General features: G+C 40.3%; 1 protein-coding gene and 1 long non-coding RNA gene across 3 annotated transcripts in view; one reads left to right on the top strand and one right to left on the bottom strand.

The window, feature by feature from the left end:
- The window catches only part of LOC108300099, a 119,793-nt gene extending 113,405 nt beyond the window's left edge, over positions 1–6,388 (top strand). For both annotated transcript variants that reach the window (XR_001823251.2, XR_005199068.1), the window contains exons 4-5: positions 3,190–3,301; positions 6,122–6,388. This is a non-coding gene — a long non-coding RNA (uncharacterized LOC108300099). The remainder of the gene's footprint in view (positions 1–3,189; positions 3,302–6,121) is intronic.
- TSBP1 (testis expressed basic protein 1) overlaps positions 1–18,265 on the bottom strand; it is a 64,960-nt gene that overhangs the window by 17,091 nt on the left and 29,604 nt on the right. Inside the window, exons 15-19 of the mRNA XM_037736298.1 lie at positions 17,928–17,959; positions 12,805–12,814; positions 11,798–11,821; positions 11,327–11,347; positions 10,669–10,693 (exon numbers count right to left, since the gene is read on the bottom strand). Coding sequence (XP_037592226.1) covers positions 10,669–10,693; positions 11,327–11,347; positions 11,798–11,821; positions 12,805–12,814; positions 17,928–17,959 — 112 coding nt within the window. The remainder of the gene's footprint in view (positions 1–10,668; positions 10,694–11,326; positions 11,348–11,797; positions 11,822–12,804; positions 12,815–17,927; positions 17,960–18,265) is intronic.

Below are 18,265 nucleotides of genomic sequence, written 5' to 3'. Positions count from 1 at the left end.
TTTTCTTTCTTTCTTCTTTCTTTTTCTTTTCTTTTCTTTCTTTTTTTTAAGGATGCTTAATATGGGCCCTCAATCTCTTCTGGCTTGCGAGGTTTCTGCCAAGTCGTTCATGGTTAGCTTGACAGGATTCCTTTTGTGTATGACTTGTCCCTTCTCTCTAGCTACTTTTAAGATGTTGTCTTTCACATTGATCTTAGAGAATCTGATGACTATGTGTCTTGGGGATGGTCATCTTTTATAGCATCTTGCTAAGATTCTCCAAATTTCTGAATTTGCATGCTGACCTCTCTAATGAGGTTGGGGAAATTTTTGTGGCTAATATCCTCAAATATGTTTTCCATGTTGCTTGCTCTCTCTCCATCTCTTTCTGGGATTCCAGTGAGTCATAAATTTGGTCTGTTTACATAATGCCGTATTTCTTAGGGATTTTGTTCATTTTATACAATTCTTTTTTTCTTTATTTTTGTCCGAGTTGATATGAAGAACTGGTCTTTGAGCTCTGAGATTGTTTCCTCAGCTTTGTCTATTCTGCTGTTAATACATTTGGTTGTATTATGAAATTCTTGTAGTGGATGTTTCAGCTCTAGAAGGTCAGTTTGATTATTTCTTGAAATGGCTATTTCGTCTTTCAGCTCTTGTATTGCTTTAATGTATTCCTTAGATTCCTTGGATTGGGTTTCACTTTTCTCCTGAATCTCAGTGATCTTCATGGCCATCCAGATTCTCAATTCTATGTCTATTATTTTAGCCATTTCAGTTTGGTGAAGAACCATTGCTGGGGAGCTAGTGCAATCCTCTGGAGGTAAGAAGATACTCTGGCTTTTAGAGTTGTTGGAGCTCTTGCACTGGTTCTTTCTCATCTCTGTGGGTTGATGTTCCTTAAATGTTTGAAGTTACTGTCTTTTTTACTTTTATAGCCTTTGATGCCCTTGAGGGTTTGACTGTGGTATAATTTGGTTTTAGTGGATTGGCTTCATTTCTAGATAATTTCAGGGCACCAAGGTGCAGGTTAACATTCCTGGGCTGCATGCTGCAACCCTTGGGGGCTGGGACTAGGCCCTCAGCTTTTTCCTTTTTCCCCTCCAGGTTAAGCACCTGCTGTGCTGGAGGAGTCAAGGTGTTCCTGGTTCACTGGCAGCAACAGTCTGGAGGGTGCTGGCAAAAATGCTTTCGTGGGTCTGTGGGGATTCCCCTACACGTGTGTGCTGGCAGCCACCACCATACTTGAAAGGACAGGACACACTGCAAGAAGGGCTGGATCTTTTGCAGGTGGACACATTGGTGATCTACGGCTAAATTTGCCAAGAAGGCCTGCCTTCTTAGGGCTTCACAGTATACTTGTTTTATTTGCTTTCTTTTTTCTTTGATATATTTAGAAGATACTAAAAAATAATATCTTAGGCATCAATAGTCCATACTATCTATAATGTAACATTTGTCACGTGTGCTCTGGGAGCTGGGTGGTGGTGGTGGGGTCACTGTGCACATGTGTGTCCCCTGGCAAAGCAGCAGGGGATGCTTTGGGCAAATGTGCACGGTGAATCAGTGCTGGGAGGCTCTGGGTAGGTGCACACCAGCAGGGGCCCATTTGCAGGAGCTCTCCAATTGTTAGGTGATATCTGCCAGTTAAAGAACTATGGTGGTGGCTGCTAGCAAGCTTCTCAGCTGAGCAGCTGATGCCACATGGCAAGCAGGTGCAGCCAGGCAGTGACCCTGGGATAGGCCAGCAGACAGGGGTACTCAGATCAGACTTACCCCCATGGGCAAGATAACCCTGCTCTGTTCAGGTCCAGTACTCAACGATGTCTAAAGCCACCTGGAGGAGTATGGGGAGCCTGGGATCGTGTGTCCTCCTGCAGCTAGGGTTATGGAGGTCCATTGTGAGAGCTGGCCACTCCATCCCTATTTCACTCACCACTTCCTCAGGAGCCCCTTGGGGCCACAAACAAGCCTTCATGCACCCAAACCTGTGCAGGGTTCCCAGCTTTTTCCTCTTTCAGAGCAGGGTCTGTGTCCTCTCTGCGTCTGTTCCCAATGTCTTTTTTCTGAACATTTGTTCAGAGTGTGCTGATTCTCTTGATGGTCTGGTCTTTGGTGCGAGAAGCTCTTCCTGTCTGCATCTAGTTGGCCATCTTGGCGCCTATGAAAACCATGGTAATATTTTCGAATTGATTCTCTAACTCATTTCCCTGCTTCCGGGTGTCCTAGCATATTAGCTACAGATCTCTCAGTACCTGCAGGTCACAGGGTGACAAAGGCTATGGCAGAGTCATTTAGGCCTCCTGGAGCATAGGACGTGGAGCAGTTGAGACCAAATTTCAAGCTCTGACTGGAAGGAGAGATCTCCATCTACATTCTTGATCTCAGCAGTTCTCATCATTGTTACCCATTTGATTTGACCAGGTTGTTACTTTCTTCTCTACCAGCAAATGCTATATTCTCTTCATTAATCCCTGTACTTACATGGTCTCTTAAGAAATAAGCAGGCACTTAATAAATGTTTGTTGAGTCAATGAAGAAATTCTCCCTACTGTGGCCAACATCAGGATACTCCTCCTTTTTCTCTGTTCTCATACACTTATAGGCAGAAAAATTTTGTGTCTTACAAGTGAAACAGGTATCTGGCCATATAGGAAGACAGGCAGTGGGAGAGTGAACAATGATGTAACAAGATTGGGTGAACAAGGCCGGGCACAGTGGCTCATGCCTGTAATTCCAGCACTTTGGAAGGCCGAGGCGGGTGGATCACGAGGTCACGAGTTTGAGACCTGCCTGGTCAACATGGTGAAACCCTGTCTCTACTAAAGATAAAAAAATTAGCCAGGTGTGGTGGCAGGCGCCTGGGCCTGTAATCCTAGCTACTTGGGAGGCTGAGGTAGGAGAACTGCTTGAGCTCTGGAGGCGGAGGTTGCAGTGAGCTGATATTGCACCGCTGCACTCCAACCTGGGCAACAGGGCAAGACTCTGTCTCAAAAAAAAAAAAAAAAAAAAAAAAATTGAGTGAGCAAAAGAGATTGCTGAGGGAGGGATGCCTATATGACATTTTGTGCCTAAACCCTGGTGGAATTTTAACTATAAAGTTTTGAAAGCTCAGTGAAGCTAGGCATAATAATATGAAAGCTATAAAGAGTTTTTGATTTAGCAAAAGGTGAGATAATACTTTTGGAGCAGCTTGTTCTTTTGTTCTAGGAAACCACTGGAAAGGACATATGAAAAAGTAAAGCAGAGATTATGTGAAAAAGCAAGATTTGAAAAGGAAATATTTGACACACTATGACTCCAATTAATCAAACTGCTCTCTGTAAGAATGAAAACTATTGTTTTTCTAAGTATGAACTTGGGTTGCACTAATGTTGAAAACTGTTTCTTGACTCTGTAAGTGTATGTGTGCGTGTGTGTTCTTGTTCATTGATGATGAAGCAGCAGTTTTATTAGATATGTTATGAAGCTGTACTATTTGGGGGCTCAGATGACAAGTGTGGGGTAAGGAATATTCCCGCTACTGGTGGCACCCAGCACCGCAAGGCACTTTGAGGATAAGTGGCTTTTTCAAGATCTGAAGGCAGCACCTGTGACAAGAAAGGGCATTAGTCATCAAGTAAATAGGGCTCCTTCAAAGAGCCTCATGGACAGTGGATGAAATAAAGGAAACCAGGAAAGGTCTGTTTTGATGGACTAGTGGGTGAGGATATATAGTCATTTCTTTAGAGATTCCCAGAAATACTTGAAGGGACAGGACACACTGCAAGAAGGGCTGGATGTCTTGCAGGTGGACACTTTGGTGATCCACGGCTAAATTTTCCAAGAAGGCCTGTCTTCTTAGGGCTTCACAGTATACTTGTTTTATTTGCTTTCTATTTTCTTTGATATGTTAAAAATATACTAAAAAATAATATCTAGGTGTCAATAGTCTCACCATCTTTAATGTAACATTTGTCACATTTGTTCTCAATATTTCTTTTAATAAAGAAAATATTACAGGGATAGCTAAAATCCCTTGGAACCACCAATCTCAGGTTCAATTCTATTCCTCTGCTCTTTGGAAGCAACCACTATTATGAGCTCAATGTGTATTTAATAATCTCAAAAAGTAATGTCATATATATGTGGACACTTAAGCAATGCGGTAAGTTTAATTTTTTTTGCTTTAATTTGCATGTGTCATCTTTTAATGTAATTTTGTCTCTGTAAACATCATTTTGCATCTGGCTTGTTTCATTCAACAGTATGGTTAGAGGTCTTTTCCTTGGTCGTATGTACATAAAAACATATACAACAGTTACATTAACACATATACTATATGTTAATTCATTTTGAACTGTTTAATTTATTTTTGATTTTTTATTATTAAAAATAGTGTCACAACATTCTTATTTGTGTCTTCCTGTATAAATATGTAAGACTTTTCTCTAGGGTTGTTACCCAGAAGTAGAATTTATGGGCTATTGTACATATTTACTTTAATACTAACAAATTTGTTCAGAGAATGAGAGTTTCTACTTCAGCAAACAGCCTAATAAATAATTGATCTTGTCCAGCTTTAACATTTTTGCCACTACATTTTGAGAAAAGTAGTGTCTCATTTTTTACATTGTAGTTTTTGATTATTAATGAGATCTAATAACCTGTCTTATGTTCATTAGGCATCCAGTATTCCTATTTTGTGAAATGTGTATTCTTATTAACTCATTTAATTTCTTTTTCTTACTGATTGTGGAATTTTATGTTTTCAATACTGATAACATTGATTTTATACATGTTGCAAATATTTCCTCTCAGACTGCCTCTTGTCTTTTAAACTTGTATATAGTATATTTTGTCAATAAGAAATTTTGCATTTTTTTGTGAATATTTATATTTGGTGTTTTCTGAGTCTTTTAATGGAAAGCTTCCCTATCTGAGAGCATACATCTATTCTCCTACATTTATTTTCAAGTAGTGATGGAGCTTATGTTTAGATATTTAATATGCCTGGAACTTCATTTTTTTTTTTTTTTTTGAGATGGACTCTTGCTCTGTCATGAGACTGGAGTGCAGTGGCACAATCTCGGCTCACCGCAGCCTCCACCCGCCAGGTTCAAGCTATTCTCCTACCTCAGCCTCCCAAGTAGCTGGGACTACAGGTGTGCGCCACCATGTCCGGCTAATTTTTGTATTTTTAGTAGATACAGGGTTTCACCATGTTGGCCAAGAAGGTCTCGATCTCTTGACCTTGTGATCTGCCCACCTTGGCCCCCCAAAGTGCTGGAATTACAGGTATGAGCCACCACACCTGGCCTTATTATTATTATTATTATTATTTAACAGAAAGATACTTAATTGTTTCAAGACAATTTGTTGGATTCTCCATCTGTTATGAGCTCAACATTGTCTTTAGTAGGGGTTGTCTCTAGGCTCTTAACTCTATCATAATGATTTATTTAGTCCTGTGCCAACACTACATATGTTCAGTCATTATACCTAATCAAATGCCTTTAGAGTCAAATATAATGCCTAGGGTGAGTCTCCTTTTCTGAGAACTTTACGTTTAGAAATGTGTTATTTTTTCTTGGATCTTTTCACTTCCATATGAATTGTAGAACTGACTTGTCAAGATCCACAAAAAATCCTTCTGGGAATTTTAATTCAAATTTTATTAAATTTAAAAATTACTTAAGGGGGAACTGACATTTTTGTATTACTGACTTTTCCTATCTTTGAATATGGCTTATCTCTCCATTTGTTCAGGTTTTATTATTATTTTTTGTTTGAGATGGAGTCTCGCTCTGTCTCCCAGGCTGGAGTGCAGTAACGTGATCTTGGCTCACGCAACCTCCATCTCCCAGGTTCAAGCGATTCTCCCACTTCAGCCTCCCAAGTAGCTGGGATTACAGGTGCCCGCCACCACACCCAGCTGATTTTTGTATTTTTAGTAGAGACGGGTTTTACCATGTTGGCCAGGCTGGTCTCGAACTCCTGACCTAAGGTGATCTGCCCACCTTGGCCTCCCAAAGTGCTGGGATTACAGGTGTGAGCCACTGCGCCCAGCCAGGTTTTTTTTTTTTTTTTTTAAAGATCTGTATTGTCAATAAAAACTGGAGGCAAATTGGAACTGAGAAACATTTTCCTTTTCTTTTTTTAGGTTGCAGTGCTTACAAGCAAGTCCTGTCTTCAGAAGAACTGGCTCATTTAATAAGAGACATAGCAGGAGTTTAAGGGGTGTAATCTATACAGTTAGTTTGCCAATTATTCTCCTTGGTGGAAAAATAATTCTCCATCATAATTATACACTGGCAAGGATCACTACACATTTGTATGACAGTGAAACAGCAAAATGACTAACATAAACTCTTTTTTTGTTTAAGGGACCTCTACCCATTCCTCCACGTAGACTAGGACAATTTTAGAACACAGATAAAATGTAAAAACAGCAATCACGTAGTTTTTGAAACTAACTTTGTGACTAAGGGGGATGTCTGTAAACAACTAATTATGTTTTGTTAAAGATTTACAGGAGCATTGTGACCTGACCAAGGACTCTTGCCAGCACCCAGATCTCTGTATTCCTCAGTCACCTCTTGATTCTAACTCCTGAGCATAGTTTCCCCATATTGGCTTCCCACAAAAACCCTCCAGCCAGCCTGAAAGACTTTAGATGGATGGTACTTTACCATGCTAGTTCTCCATCTTCTGAGTTTGCTGGCTCTCCAATTTAATCTGCTTTTCTTTTCTTTTTTTTCTTTCTTTCTTTTTTTTTGAGATTGAGTCTTGCTCTGTTGCTCAGGCTGGAGTGCAATGATGTGACCTTGGCTCATTGCAACCTCTGCCTCCTGAGTTCAAGCGATTCTCCTGTCTCAGCCTCTTGAGTAGCTGAGATTCCAGGCGTATGCCACCACACCCACCTAATTTTTGTATTTTTAATAGAGATGGAGTTTCACCATATTGGTCAGGCTGGTCTCAAACACCTGAACTCGTGATCCACCCACCTTGGCCTCTCAAAGTGCTAGGATTACAGGCGTGAGCCACTGCGCCTGCCTGAATCTGCTTTTCATCCCACAAACCCTTGTGTCTCATGTCTGGCTTTTCAGCAGCAAGCAACCAAACCTGGGTTCGGTTACTTACATTTGTATGTATCAATATTGTAAAAATCAGCACTAAAATTGTTTCCATTAGGAAGCCAGCAATGCAAAACATGTGAACTTAAGCCTTTATTTTAGGTTCCAGTGCTAAATGGAACTACTATTCAATTTAAGAACATATAAGCCTAGCTGTTCCTCCCTCCCTCCCTCCCTCCCTCCCTCCCTCCTAACCTCTTTCCCTTTTCCTCCCCCTCCCTTGCTTCTGGTTTTTCTTTCTTCTTTTTTCACCTGCTGCCATCCTCAGTTTATCTCATGATACAAAGTTTTTTTCTGACTGTCATATGTAACATCAAATACTCAGGCAAAATGGATGATTTGGCTAGGCTAACAAAGTGTTCATTTTGCAGTATTTCCATTTTTTTAGTGGATTTTCTTATGGTTTTGAGGAATTTTGCTGTCTGTCTACATTTCTATTTTGTTCTTTGTATTGTTAGTGCTTTTCCTTTTCTTTATTTAATTTTGTTGATTATTTTAAAATACTTTTAATTTCATTAATTTTTGCCTAATAATTGTAGGATGTTTTATTATTGTGTCCTACTTTTGGGATTTTTCCTTTTTTTAAAAATATTATTGTGAGCTCAATGTTTGGTTCATCTATTATTATTAATGAATACTTTCTATTGAAACCACTTACCCTAATAATTTCTCTCTAAATGCTGTTTTGGCTGTATCCTAAGTGTTTTGATAAGTGATGATTTTATACTGGCCGATTACAGCCCCATAGCAGGCCTGTGCACGCTGTACTTGTTCCTTTCACCTGAAGCACATTCCCCTTTCTATACCATCTTTCTTTAGTCTGTTACTCTTCCTATTGTCTACATGAATTTATCTGCATGACATTTACTATATGTATACTTGCTGTTATTTGCCTGTTTTATCTCAACATATAAACTCCTGAAATGCAAGGGCTTTTCTTGCTCATGGCTGTATTTCCAGTGCTTAGGATAATTCCTGGCCTAGAATAGGCCAATATACATTTGTTGAATACATATATTTGTTAAATGCATTAATATCTTTGAAGACCCTTTTTTTTTCTTTTAGTGTTTGACTTGTTCAATGCTGTTAGGTTTTTTGTTTTAGTCTTCTTCAGATTGCTCTATCTAGTTATATTTCTCTGGGTTGGAATTCTCCAGTTTGCTGGGGCTCGTGAGGTATCACTCACATGGTGCTGGATTTCCTCATAGATTTCATAACTTTTAGTAGTTTCTTATTCCTTGGGGGCCATCTTTTGTGGATGTTCTATGATATAAATGCCCTGGCTTGTGGCTCCCTTCTTGGTGGCTATTGTCCTAACTTCCTGGGTATACTGTCACTGAACCAGATCCCAGCTGTTTTGACTTGGAATATTATGCACACTGCATGGGTAGCACACCTCCAGAAGGGCTCTGCATCCTGGAGAGATCTAACTCTGGACCTGTGTGGGTGACTCTGTTTTTATGCCTGGGGCAGATGGGTGAAGATATTTTGGCTCCACTGCATAAGGTGACAGTGTATTTTCTGCTACTGGCTTTACTCAGAGAGGCCTAATTTCCGTTTTCTGCATGTTGGATCCCAAGGCTTTGGCTGTCATCTGGGAGCAGGTGTTGAAACCCTACCTTTGTTCCCGAGGCAAAGCTGCCACCTCTATTTCTTCATCCCCTCACCGTTCCGCCAAGAGCTTAACTTTAGCTTTTTCTTAAAATGTGTTCCTATATTCGATTTCTGCTCCTTGGAAATCATTCTTATCCCCCTTTTTATGCTTAAGCTTGGCTGTATATTTTTCACTTGAAAATATTACCAGCTAACACTTTTTAAACTTTCCTTTGAAATTCAGGGCACATGTGCAAGTTTGTAATATAGTAAGCTTGTGTCATGGGGGTTTGCTGTACAGATTATTTTGCTACCCAGATATTAAGCCTAGTTATTTTTCCTGATCCTCTCCCCCTCCCACCCTCCACCCTCTGACAGGCCCCAGTGTTTATTTGTCCCCTCTGTGTGTCCGTGTGTTCTCGTGTTCTCATCATTTAGCTCCCACTTAAAAGTGAGAACATGCAGTATCTGGTTTTCTGTTCCTGCATAAGTTTGCTAAGGATAATGGCCTGAAGTTCTATCTTTGTTCCTGCAAAGGACGTGATCTCATTCTTTTTTTGGCTGCATAGCATTCCACAGTGTCACCTTTTCTTTCTTCGGTCTACCATTGATGGGCATTTAGGTTGATTCCATGCATTTGCTATTGTGAATAGTTCTGTAATGAACGTATCTGTGCATGTGTCTTTATGATAGAACAGTTTATATTCCTTTGAGTATATACCCAGGAATGGGATTGGCCAGCCAACACTCAGGTATCCAAAAAGCAGGTGGCATAATCCCTACTTACTTAGGCATTTTTAAAAAATCCTCTCTACTGGGTTTATATCTTTTGGGTCTTGGATTTTTACATCTTTTTCCTGCCCATACTCTCTGATGACTTCTCTGAAAAGGATGCAATGCATTCAATTTGGATTCTGGCTTGTAATTTCTAGCTTTGAGACCAATAATCCCTTCTCCTGACCTCAGGTGGGCGTTGGTCCCTGTTCCCAATTATAGGGTCTGTGCCCACACATGGGCATATGGATCTTGCAGGCTCATCCCTGGGTCTGAGCCACTGTCTCTGTATTTTCATTTGTGTAGTGAGAATATTTAGCTGATCGGCCTCTGCTCTGGCTTCAGAAAGATGTGTGGATGAGGACTTTGGAGAGACACTGGCTAATTCTGTGTTAATAGCTCTGATTCTCCTCCCTCAAATACTAATGTCTTTGTCCTAACATTATTGAAATTAGTAAAATGTTGTTATTATGAAAACTGTATCCAGAGTGTGTTTAGATGGAACTAGCGGGGAGTATATAAGCATGTTTGCAATCTGTTAGAATAACCCAGATGTCTGTCATGTTTAAAATTTGGAAAATTTTACCTACTATCTGGATTAAGTGAGATGCTTTGGCAACTCTAGATCTGAATTCTTGCATGAAGAGGTTGGCTGGAGCTGGGCAGCAGCTACCCTCTTCAGACTATACATGTCGTCCCACTTTTACGCGGTTCCCAGGAGACTCACCTTACCTCACTCATTTACTTACCTACCTGGGCTCTTTTGGCATCTGCATTTTTAACCTTGACAGAAACTTTGGGTTTTAATATTAATGTGATTTAATTTCAGCCCGAGAAATTCCAGCAATGTGGGGTTTGCTTAAATCATTTGTAACTGAGATATGAGAACCAGATTTGCATTTTGGAAACTAGGACATAGTGTGAAAGATGGTTTTACAAATTCTGTATTAAATATCGTCATTGTCAGTGCTTGATCTGGTTTAACTATTGAGTCACTGTTGATATGTGTTACCTGGGAAGTTGAGTTTAGAACTAAAATAATGGGAAATACTACAGTTATGAATTAAAATGGTTGCCTTGCAGTTCTAATCTTGAGGACTTTGGGGAATGTGGAAGCAAATGAATATGAGAAATATGAGGCACTTAGAAATAGAAACAGCTAAGATAAGAAAAGTCTCCACATATGACCAGCTGAGAAGGAAAGTACTTACTTGCGGTTCTCTGTGAAATTACTGAAAAATAAGCAAACAGAAATCCATTTAATTTTTCTCAAATAGAAAACACATAGTATTATCTAATATATTTTGCTGGTGTCTGTGAGGGGAGGACTTAGTTGGGCAATGAAGGAGGCATTCCAAACCACCCTGTAGATTATTTGGTTTTAGATTAGTTGTATCGTGCAAAACTAGATGTAAGATTAAGCAGTGATGATGTAATGATGAAGTCAAAGGTAGAGTTTCTTTAAAGGCCCTCTCCGTTTATTGGACCTGAACAGCTTTGGGCATAGTATTAGGAAAAGACCACTGGATCTTTGCACTGCAATGTTTGAAAGAACACTGATGGTCTCTCTCCATTCGTCATTTTGAATTTCACCTCTCTCTCTTTCTCCGCCTCTCTCTCCCTTTCTCTGTCTCTCTCTCCACTCCCCCCAAATTCTACCTACCTGTTATTTCATAATATTGTTCAGTTTACTGTTGATGAATGCTAGCTTAGTCCCTCTTTTAATTAATATTTTAAAAAAAAGCTATAGGGCAAGCAGGGTAATAAGGAAATAAGAGAAGAATGGGGAACTCAAATCACTTGGACAGAAGTGAAATGAAGGGGACCACAGAGAACCAAAGTAGAAAAAGAGATGGAATACTTACTTATGGGTGTCATGCGTAGACCTAAAAACCAAATTAGAGATCAGTGAAGATTTCTTCGAAAGAAATAAGGTTCCCTCTAAGGAGGTATATTTGTGTAGGGGAGAATCTTGGACACAGCTCTGGGTCCAAATTATGATTCTATGATTATGTATTCTTGAGTAACTATTTGGCTCAGCTCCTTATCTCTTACAAAGGGGTTAGTGGAGTTATTCTAAGGATTAAATAAGATAATGTAATTAAAGTACCTATATAGTTCTATAGGAGGTACAAAGTAAATATATGTTTGAAATGATGTAAATATAACTTCCTTCTCAGGGAGAAGCCGGATGAGCAGAAGGCAGAGGAAGCTGGAAGCACTGAGTCAGGTAGCCGCACACAGAGTTGGAAATGAGCAGGGTAGGGACAGGGCTCTAAGACTTGCAGGAAGCAACAAGAACAACAGAAAGCGGTAGAAAAAGAAATCGAACTTACCACGGGGTGTTGAAGGTGGACCAGCTGAAAAACAGAGAGGTATCTTAGCAACTGTTTTTTCTCCCATGTTATTTTCCTTTCTATGTAGAGAGTTTCTTCTTGGTAGGTCTTTATAACAATAGGGAAAACTTTTCCTTTGGTGTTCATTTACTTTTAATATGAATCAGCAGAATGTAAACTTTCAAAAAATCATTAATAACTTCATGGAATTTTGATGATGGGAAGGTAAGTGGTTAAAGTAGTATGCACCCCAAGCCTGGAAATCTTAGCAGTACCAGGGAAAGGAGTGATTCTAGAATCCTACGGTGGCGAAAATACGGACTTACTGATGGCAAGTGAAATGAATCTAGCTTGTAAATACCAGAGAAAATTATCTCCTTTTTCTTTCCCCTTTCCTCAAATTATTTTTCAATTTAAGTCCCTTGTAATATGTCATTTTAACCTGCAAATAAACTTTCCGCTGTTCTTTATTTTTTAATAAAATAGTAAGTCTGGTTTTTTCCCATACAGCTATTTAAAAGATGAGAGAATGATGGGTCACATGAAGGCAAAACATGGAGGAAATAACAACTTTAAGTTGTTTAGGCTTAAATCCCGTAAAATCTCTAAAAGGTGATATAAAATTTTCTGAGACGTTTTGGAATTTAAATGTGGAAAAAGAGACCAGGTACGGCAGGAGGTTCAAATGAAAAAGGGTTACAGAAACTTCTATCTACTCCTTTCTCTCCTACCATTTTTTTTCCTTTTTAAGATAGTCTCTTGTTGATGGGCTTTGAAATTTTGTAAATTTTTTTCCCTCTGCTCTGACTTATCTCTTCCCTTTTTGCAGTGACAGATAACTGCTTGAAATCCTGCAGGGATTGTAAATCAGTAGTCTTAAAACTTTCTAGTACATCATTAATAATCCAGAGAGGCTTTGATAATGAGACAGCAAGAGGCCAACATGTATCTCAAGCCCTTTGTATCCCAGTATGGTCAAATAAAGACGGTTGCACTCCGCTAGAGACCAGTTGAGCCCTAAAGGAGAGAATGAAGTGAATACATAGAATTACTGATTTTGTGAGGATTCGGTTTGACGGAAAAACAAGCAGAGAGGTTTTTTGTTACCCTCTTCTTGTTTCTTTTCCTACTCATTTTATTTTCCACTGGTAAATTTACTAGTGATATACTTGCTTGAACAGTATTTTTAAATAAAAGGCACTAGACATTTCCAGAAAACTAATTATCAGCTGGTTGAATTCTGGATGATGGAAAAACAAAAAGGCTGAGAAAATAGAACTTTAAGTTCCATGTTGGAATTCAAGTTCTTGTAGGTATCAGTGGACTTTGATAAGTACACTGCAGAGAAACAAGTAAAAAATTTACTAATTGCCTGTAGAAATGACCTATCTAGAAAGCAGAAATGGTATCTATATCATTTTTCTCCCATTAATTTCTTTCCTTCTGCATGGAAGGTTCCTAATTGACATTCTTTAGAGTCACGGAGAACTTTTTTCTCTCATTTTTATTTTTTATGCGAGTCAGTGAATGTTCTAGAAACTTATTAGTAATGTATTTGTGGCTTTCTGCTTGTGGACGCTGCCGAAGAAGCATCGTTAAAGTCTCTCTTCTCCCTGCCATCATGTCTAAGTTACAGCCTCCTAAAAACCCCAAACAGCCGAGGAAGCTCTTCGTTGGAGAGTTGAGCTTTGAAACAGCTGAAGAGAGCCTGAGGAGCCATTTTGAGCGATGGGGAATGCTCACGGACTATGTGGTAATGAGAGATCCAAACACCAAGCGCTCCAGGAGCTTTGGGTTTGTCACATATGCCACTGTGGAGGAGGTGGATGCAGCCATAAATGCAAGGCCACACAAGGTGGATGGAAGAGTTGTGGAACCAAAGAAAGCTGTCTCAAGAGAAGATTCTCAAAGATCAGGTGTCCACGTGACTGTGAAAAGATATTTGTTGGTGGCATTATAGAAGACACCGAAGGCTGGATGCAGTGGCTCATGCCTGTAATCCCAACACTTTGTGAGGCTGAGGTGGGTGGATCAATAGGGCAGAAGATCAAGACCATCCTGGCTAACATGGTGAAACCCCGTCTCTACTAAAAATACAAAAAATTAGCCCGGCGTGATGGCACGCACCTGTAATGTCAGCTACTTGGGAGGCTGAGGCAGGAGAATTGCTTGAACCCGGGAGGCAGAGGTTGCAGTGAGCCGAGATTGTGCCACTGTACTCCAGCCTGGGCGAAGGAGCAAGACTCCTATTATTTTGAACAGCATGGAAAAATTGAAGTGATTGAAATTATGACTGACCGAGGCAGTGGCAAGAAAAGGGGCTTTGCCTTTGTAACCTTTGATGACCATGACTCCATGGATAAGACTGTCATTCAGAAATACCATACTGTTAATAGTCACAGTTGTGAAGTTAGGAAAGCCCTGTCACAGCAAGAGATGGCTAGTGCTTCATCCAGCCAAAGAGGTCGAAGTGGCTCTGGAAACTTTGGTGGTGGTCGTGGAGGTGGTTCAGTGGGAATGACAACTTTGGTTGTGGAGGAAACTTCAGTGGTTGTGGTGGCTTTGGTGGCAGCTGTGGTGGTGGTGGTGGGTATGGTGGCAGTGGGGATGGCTATAATGGATTTGATAATGACAGAAGCAATTTTGGAGGCGGTGGAAGCTACAATGATTTTGGCAATTACAACAATCAGTCTTCAAATTTTGAACCCACGAAGAGAGGAGCTTTGGAGGCAGAAGCTCTGGCCTCTGTGGTGGCGGCAGCCAATACTTTGCCAAACCATGAAACCAAGGCGGCTATGGTGGTTCCAGTAACAGCAGTAGCTATGGCAGTGGTGGAAGATTTTAATTAGGAAACAAAGCTTAGCAGGAGAGGAGAGCCAGAGAAGTGACCTGACCTCAGGTGATCCATCTGCCTTGGCCTCCCAAAGTGCTGGGATTACAGGTGTGAGCCAAGGCACCTGGCCAAAAAACACCTCTATTGGTGATGTTTTCCAAAGGCAAGCAAGAAGCTACAGGTTACAACAGATTTGTGAACTCAGCCAAGCACAGTGGTGGCAGGGCCGAGCTGCTACAAAGAAGACATGATTTAGACAAATACTCATGTGTATGGGCATAAAACTCGAGGACTGTATTGTGACTAAAAGTATAACAGGTTATTTCAATTTCTGTTCTGTGGGAAGTATAAAGCATTCCAAAACGGGTTTTAATGTAGATTTTTTTTTGCACCCATGTTGTTGATTGCTAAATGTAATAGTCTGATCATGATGCAAAAAAAAAAAAATGTATTTGTGTTTTGAGTAATGGAAAAATAAGGGAACAAGGAAATTGGAACTTTATCACATCACAATGGGGGTGCATACATTTTGGCTTAAGATATGTTAGACACTGCTGGAGACAATTGAGTTTCAATCATGAAAGGAGATAGTCAAACTTACAAGAGGATCTTGTAGCTGAAAAAGAGATAAATCAATGTGTGCAGGCTGCTGAAAGGGGAGCTAGTTTTCTTTTCTTTCTTTCTATTTTTTTCTGAGACTCAGTTTCACTCTTTGTTGCCCAGGCTGGAGTGCAAAGGCACAATCTTGGCTCACTGCAACCTCCGGCTTCCAGGTTCAAGTGATTCTTCTGCCTCAGCCTCCTGAGTAGCTGGGATTACAAGCGCCCGCCACCACGCCTAACTAATTTTGTATTTTTAGTAGGGATAGGATTTCTCCATGTTGGTCAGGCTGGTCTTGAACTCCTGACCTCAGGTGATCCACTCACCTCGGCCTCCCAAAGTGCTGGGATTACAGGCCTGAGGAGCTAGTTTTCATACTACTTTCCTGAAAGGAAATAATAGAAATGGCAATGGAGGGACCATCCTTCTTAGGGAAGGGGCATAGAGCGCTGTGCTGGGGAATGTAACTGCCTTCATGCCTTGCGGGGATTCTTTCTTCTGCTTAGGACATATAGGAGGCCGAGGAAAGGGAGATGGTTTATCTCTTCCTTTTTTGCAGTGAGGAAAGAGAAAGTCCTTTGGAAAGAAGACTAGAGAACTCAGGTTAGACTAGACCCTGAATAGTATTTCCTGGTAGGTTTGCCTCAATAAACTGATAAAACTTCAGTCTATTTAAACAGACTTCAGTCTATTTAAATTTTATTGTCTTTTTTTTCTTTTGTATTTATGATTAAAATTTGATTTTCTTTTCCTATTTCCTCCTCATTGTCTCCATTATCTTTGAATAGGCCCTTTAGAAACTACAAAGCACTTCAGAACTGGAAAGCTGCCCTTATTATTCTTTCTCTGCTACTTTAGAAAATTCTTCTATATTGTTATAGAAGCCATTATGACTATTTCTGGGGAAATTTTCTTACTCTTTTTCTTTTAAAAATGATAGCTGAGAATTATCAGTAGGTTGAAACCAGAAAGCATAAAAACTTGTCTAAAACAACTGCTCTTATGGCAGTAGACAGATCTAGGACATTTGAGACAAGGAACAGGCCCTCTAGACACTGTAGAAGATCAAGGAACCTGGGGGGAGAAGGATAGATAAGGCACTTACCACTGGGTCCAGTATATTTACTAAAAATAGAAACAGACACAAACACACACACATGCACACATTCTTTTTTTTTTTTTTTTTTCTGAGACAGAGTCTCACTCTTTCACCTAGGCTGGAGGACAGTGTCGTGATCTCGGCTCACTGCAACCTCTGCCTTCTGGGTTCAAGTGATTCTCGTGCCTTAGCCTCCTGAGTAGCTGGGATTATAGGTGCCTGCCACCGTGCCTGGCTATTTTTTGTATTTTTAGTAGGGACGGGGTTTCAGCATGTTGGCCAGGCTGGTCTCGAACTCCTGACCTCAGGTGATCTGCCTGCCTTGGCCTCCCAAAGTTCTGGGATTACAGGTGTGAGCCACTGCACCTGGCTAAAAAACACCTCTATTAGTGATGTTTTCCAAAGGCAAGCAGTGAAAATGATTTTCTCAGGAACTACTAAATCTCAATATTCAGGATTAAATATTTTTTATTGCACTGCTGCTGTACTGTAGCCTCTCTATAAGAACCAGATCTTCTTCTAGGATATTGTTAACCCTGTTTTAGCTACCGTAACCACTTCATTCTTGCTTTTCATTATAGGTGTTGGAGGTGAGATTGCTAATTGTATTCCTTTCCCCATATCCCCCAGTCTTTTTTTCCTCATCACTCTTGTTTCATTCTCTCAGCCATCTTTCTTTCATGTTCTTGTTAATTTCTTATATTCTTTTCTAGATTCTATTACATCTTTGCCTTGGGAGGTTATTCTAATGATTATTGACGAGCCACTATAATCATTATTAGAACAATGTCTATTATAAATTTTAAGGTAATGGGATTTCCATTTTCTAAAATATAATTGGTTGGCCAGAGAGATGATTAGTGTTAACCCAAACTGCACCATTTTGTAAGCTCCCAGCTATTCTGAAGACCTTGGTCAAAGTTAAACATTCCACGAGGGTTTGGGCTGTGAGAAACATTCCGCCTAACCACCTGGCCACAAAGTGGACAAAGGTCCAACTAAAGAAATATCTCTTAGCACTAGGAGAAATACCTAATGTAGATGATGGGGTGACGGATTCAGCAGACCACCATGGCATGTGTATACCTACGTAACAAACCTGCATGTTCTGCCCATGTACCCCAGAACTTAAAGTATAATGATAGAAATTAAAAAAATAAAAATTGAATATCCCTATCATATTCTGCCGGGAGAAAGTTCAAAGAACACCATGTTCTGTCAGAATAAGGGCCAGAACCACCTCGTTGTGGGAACATCTTATCAATATCCTGCTGGGCAGCAAGCCATACTGCCTGGGCCCCTCCCTCCATACTTAGAAGTACCCCCAGGCTGTAAGCAGCGGTGGGCACTGGCATTAGGCTGGCTCCCCACTTCTCAAGGTCTTAGGCTGGACATAAAGCCTGCATTTGCTGTAGAGCCACCACTCTCTCTGTGTCTTTCTTTAACCTGTGGCTTCCCTCCAAAACCTAACATTTAGGATACTGGGAATGAAAATCTGAGAAATATGATTTTCAGCTTCTTTAACCTAGATACTTAAACAGTTGGAGCCAGTCTCCTTCAGACACAGTAAGAAGCAACAGAGATAAGTTGATATATACAGGCAACTTACCAATAGGTCCTGGAGTTCGCACTAAAAAGAAATTCAAATTGGCATGTTAGTATGGTTATTTACTGGAGAGTAGATTTTTCACTTATTTTATCCTAGAAGTGAGGCTTTGAGAGGTAGAGCAGGGGAGAGGAAGTGATATCAGTTATGAGATCATTAGAGAGAATTGATCCAACGATGTTAACTATAGAAAAAAGGGTCCCAGCTACTCAGGAGACTGAGGCAGGAGAATTGCCTGAACCTAGGAGGCGGAGGTTGCGGTGAGCCGAGATCAGGCCATTGCACTCCAGCCTGGGTAACAAGAGCGAAACTCCGTCTCAAAAAAAAAAA

The sequence above is a fragment of the Cebus imitator genome, unplaced genomic scaffold (genome assembly GCF_001604975.1).
Source record: "Cebus imitator isolate Cc_AM_T3 unplaced genomic scaffold, Cebus_imitator-1.0 Scaffold24, whole genome shotgun sequence".
NCBI classification, from domain to species: domain Eukaryota; kingdom Metazoa; phylum Chordata; class Mammalia; order Primates; family Cebidae; genus Cebus; species Cebus imitator.
Note: the sequence above shows the minus strand (reverse complement) of the source record. Positions and strands in the feature narration are given on the sequence as shown.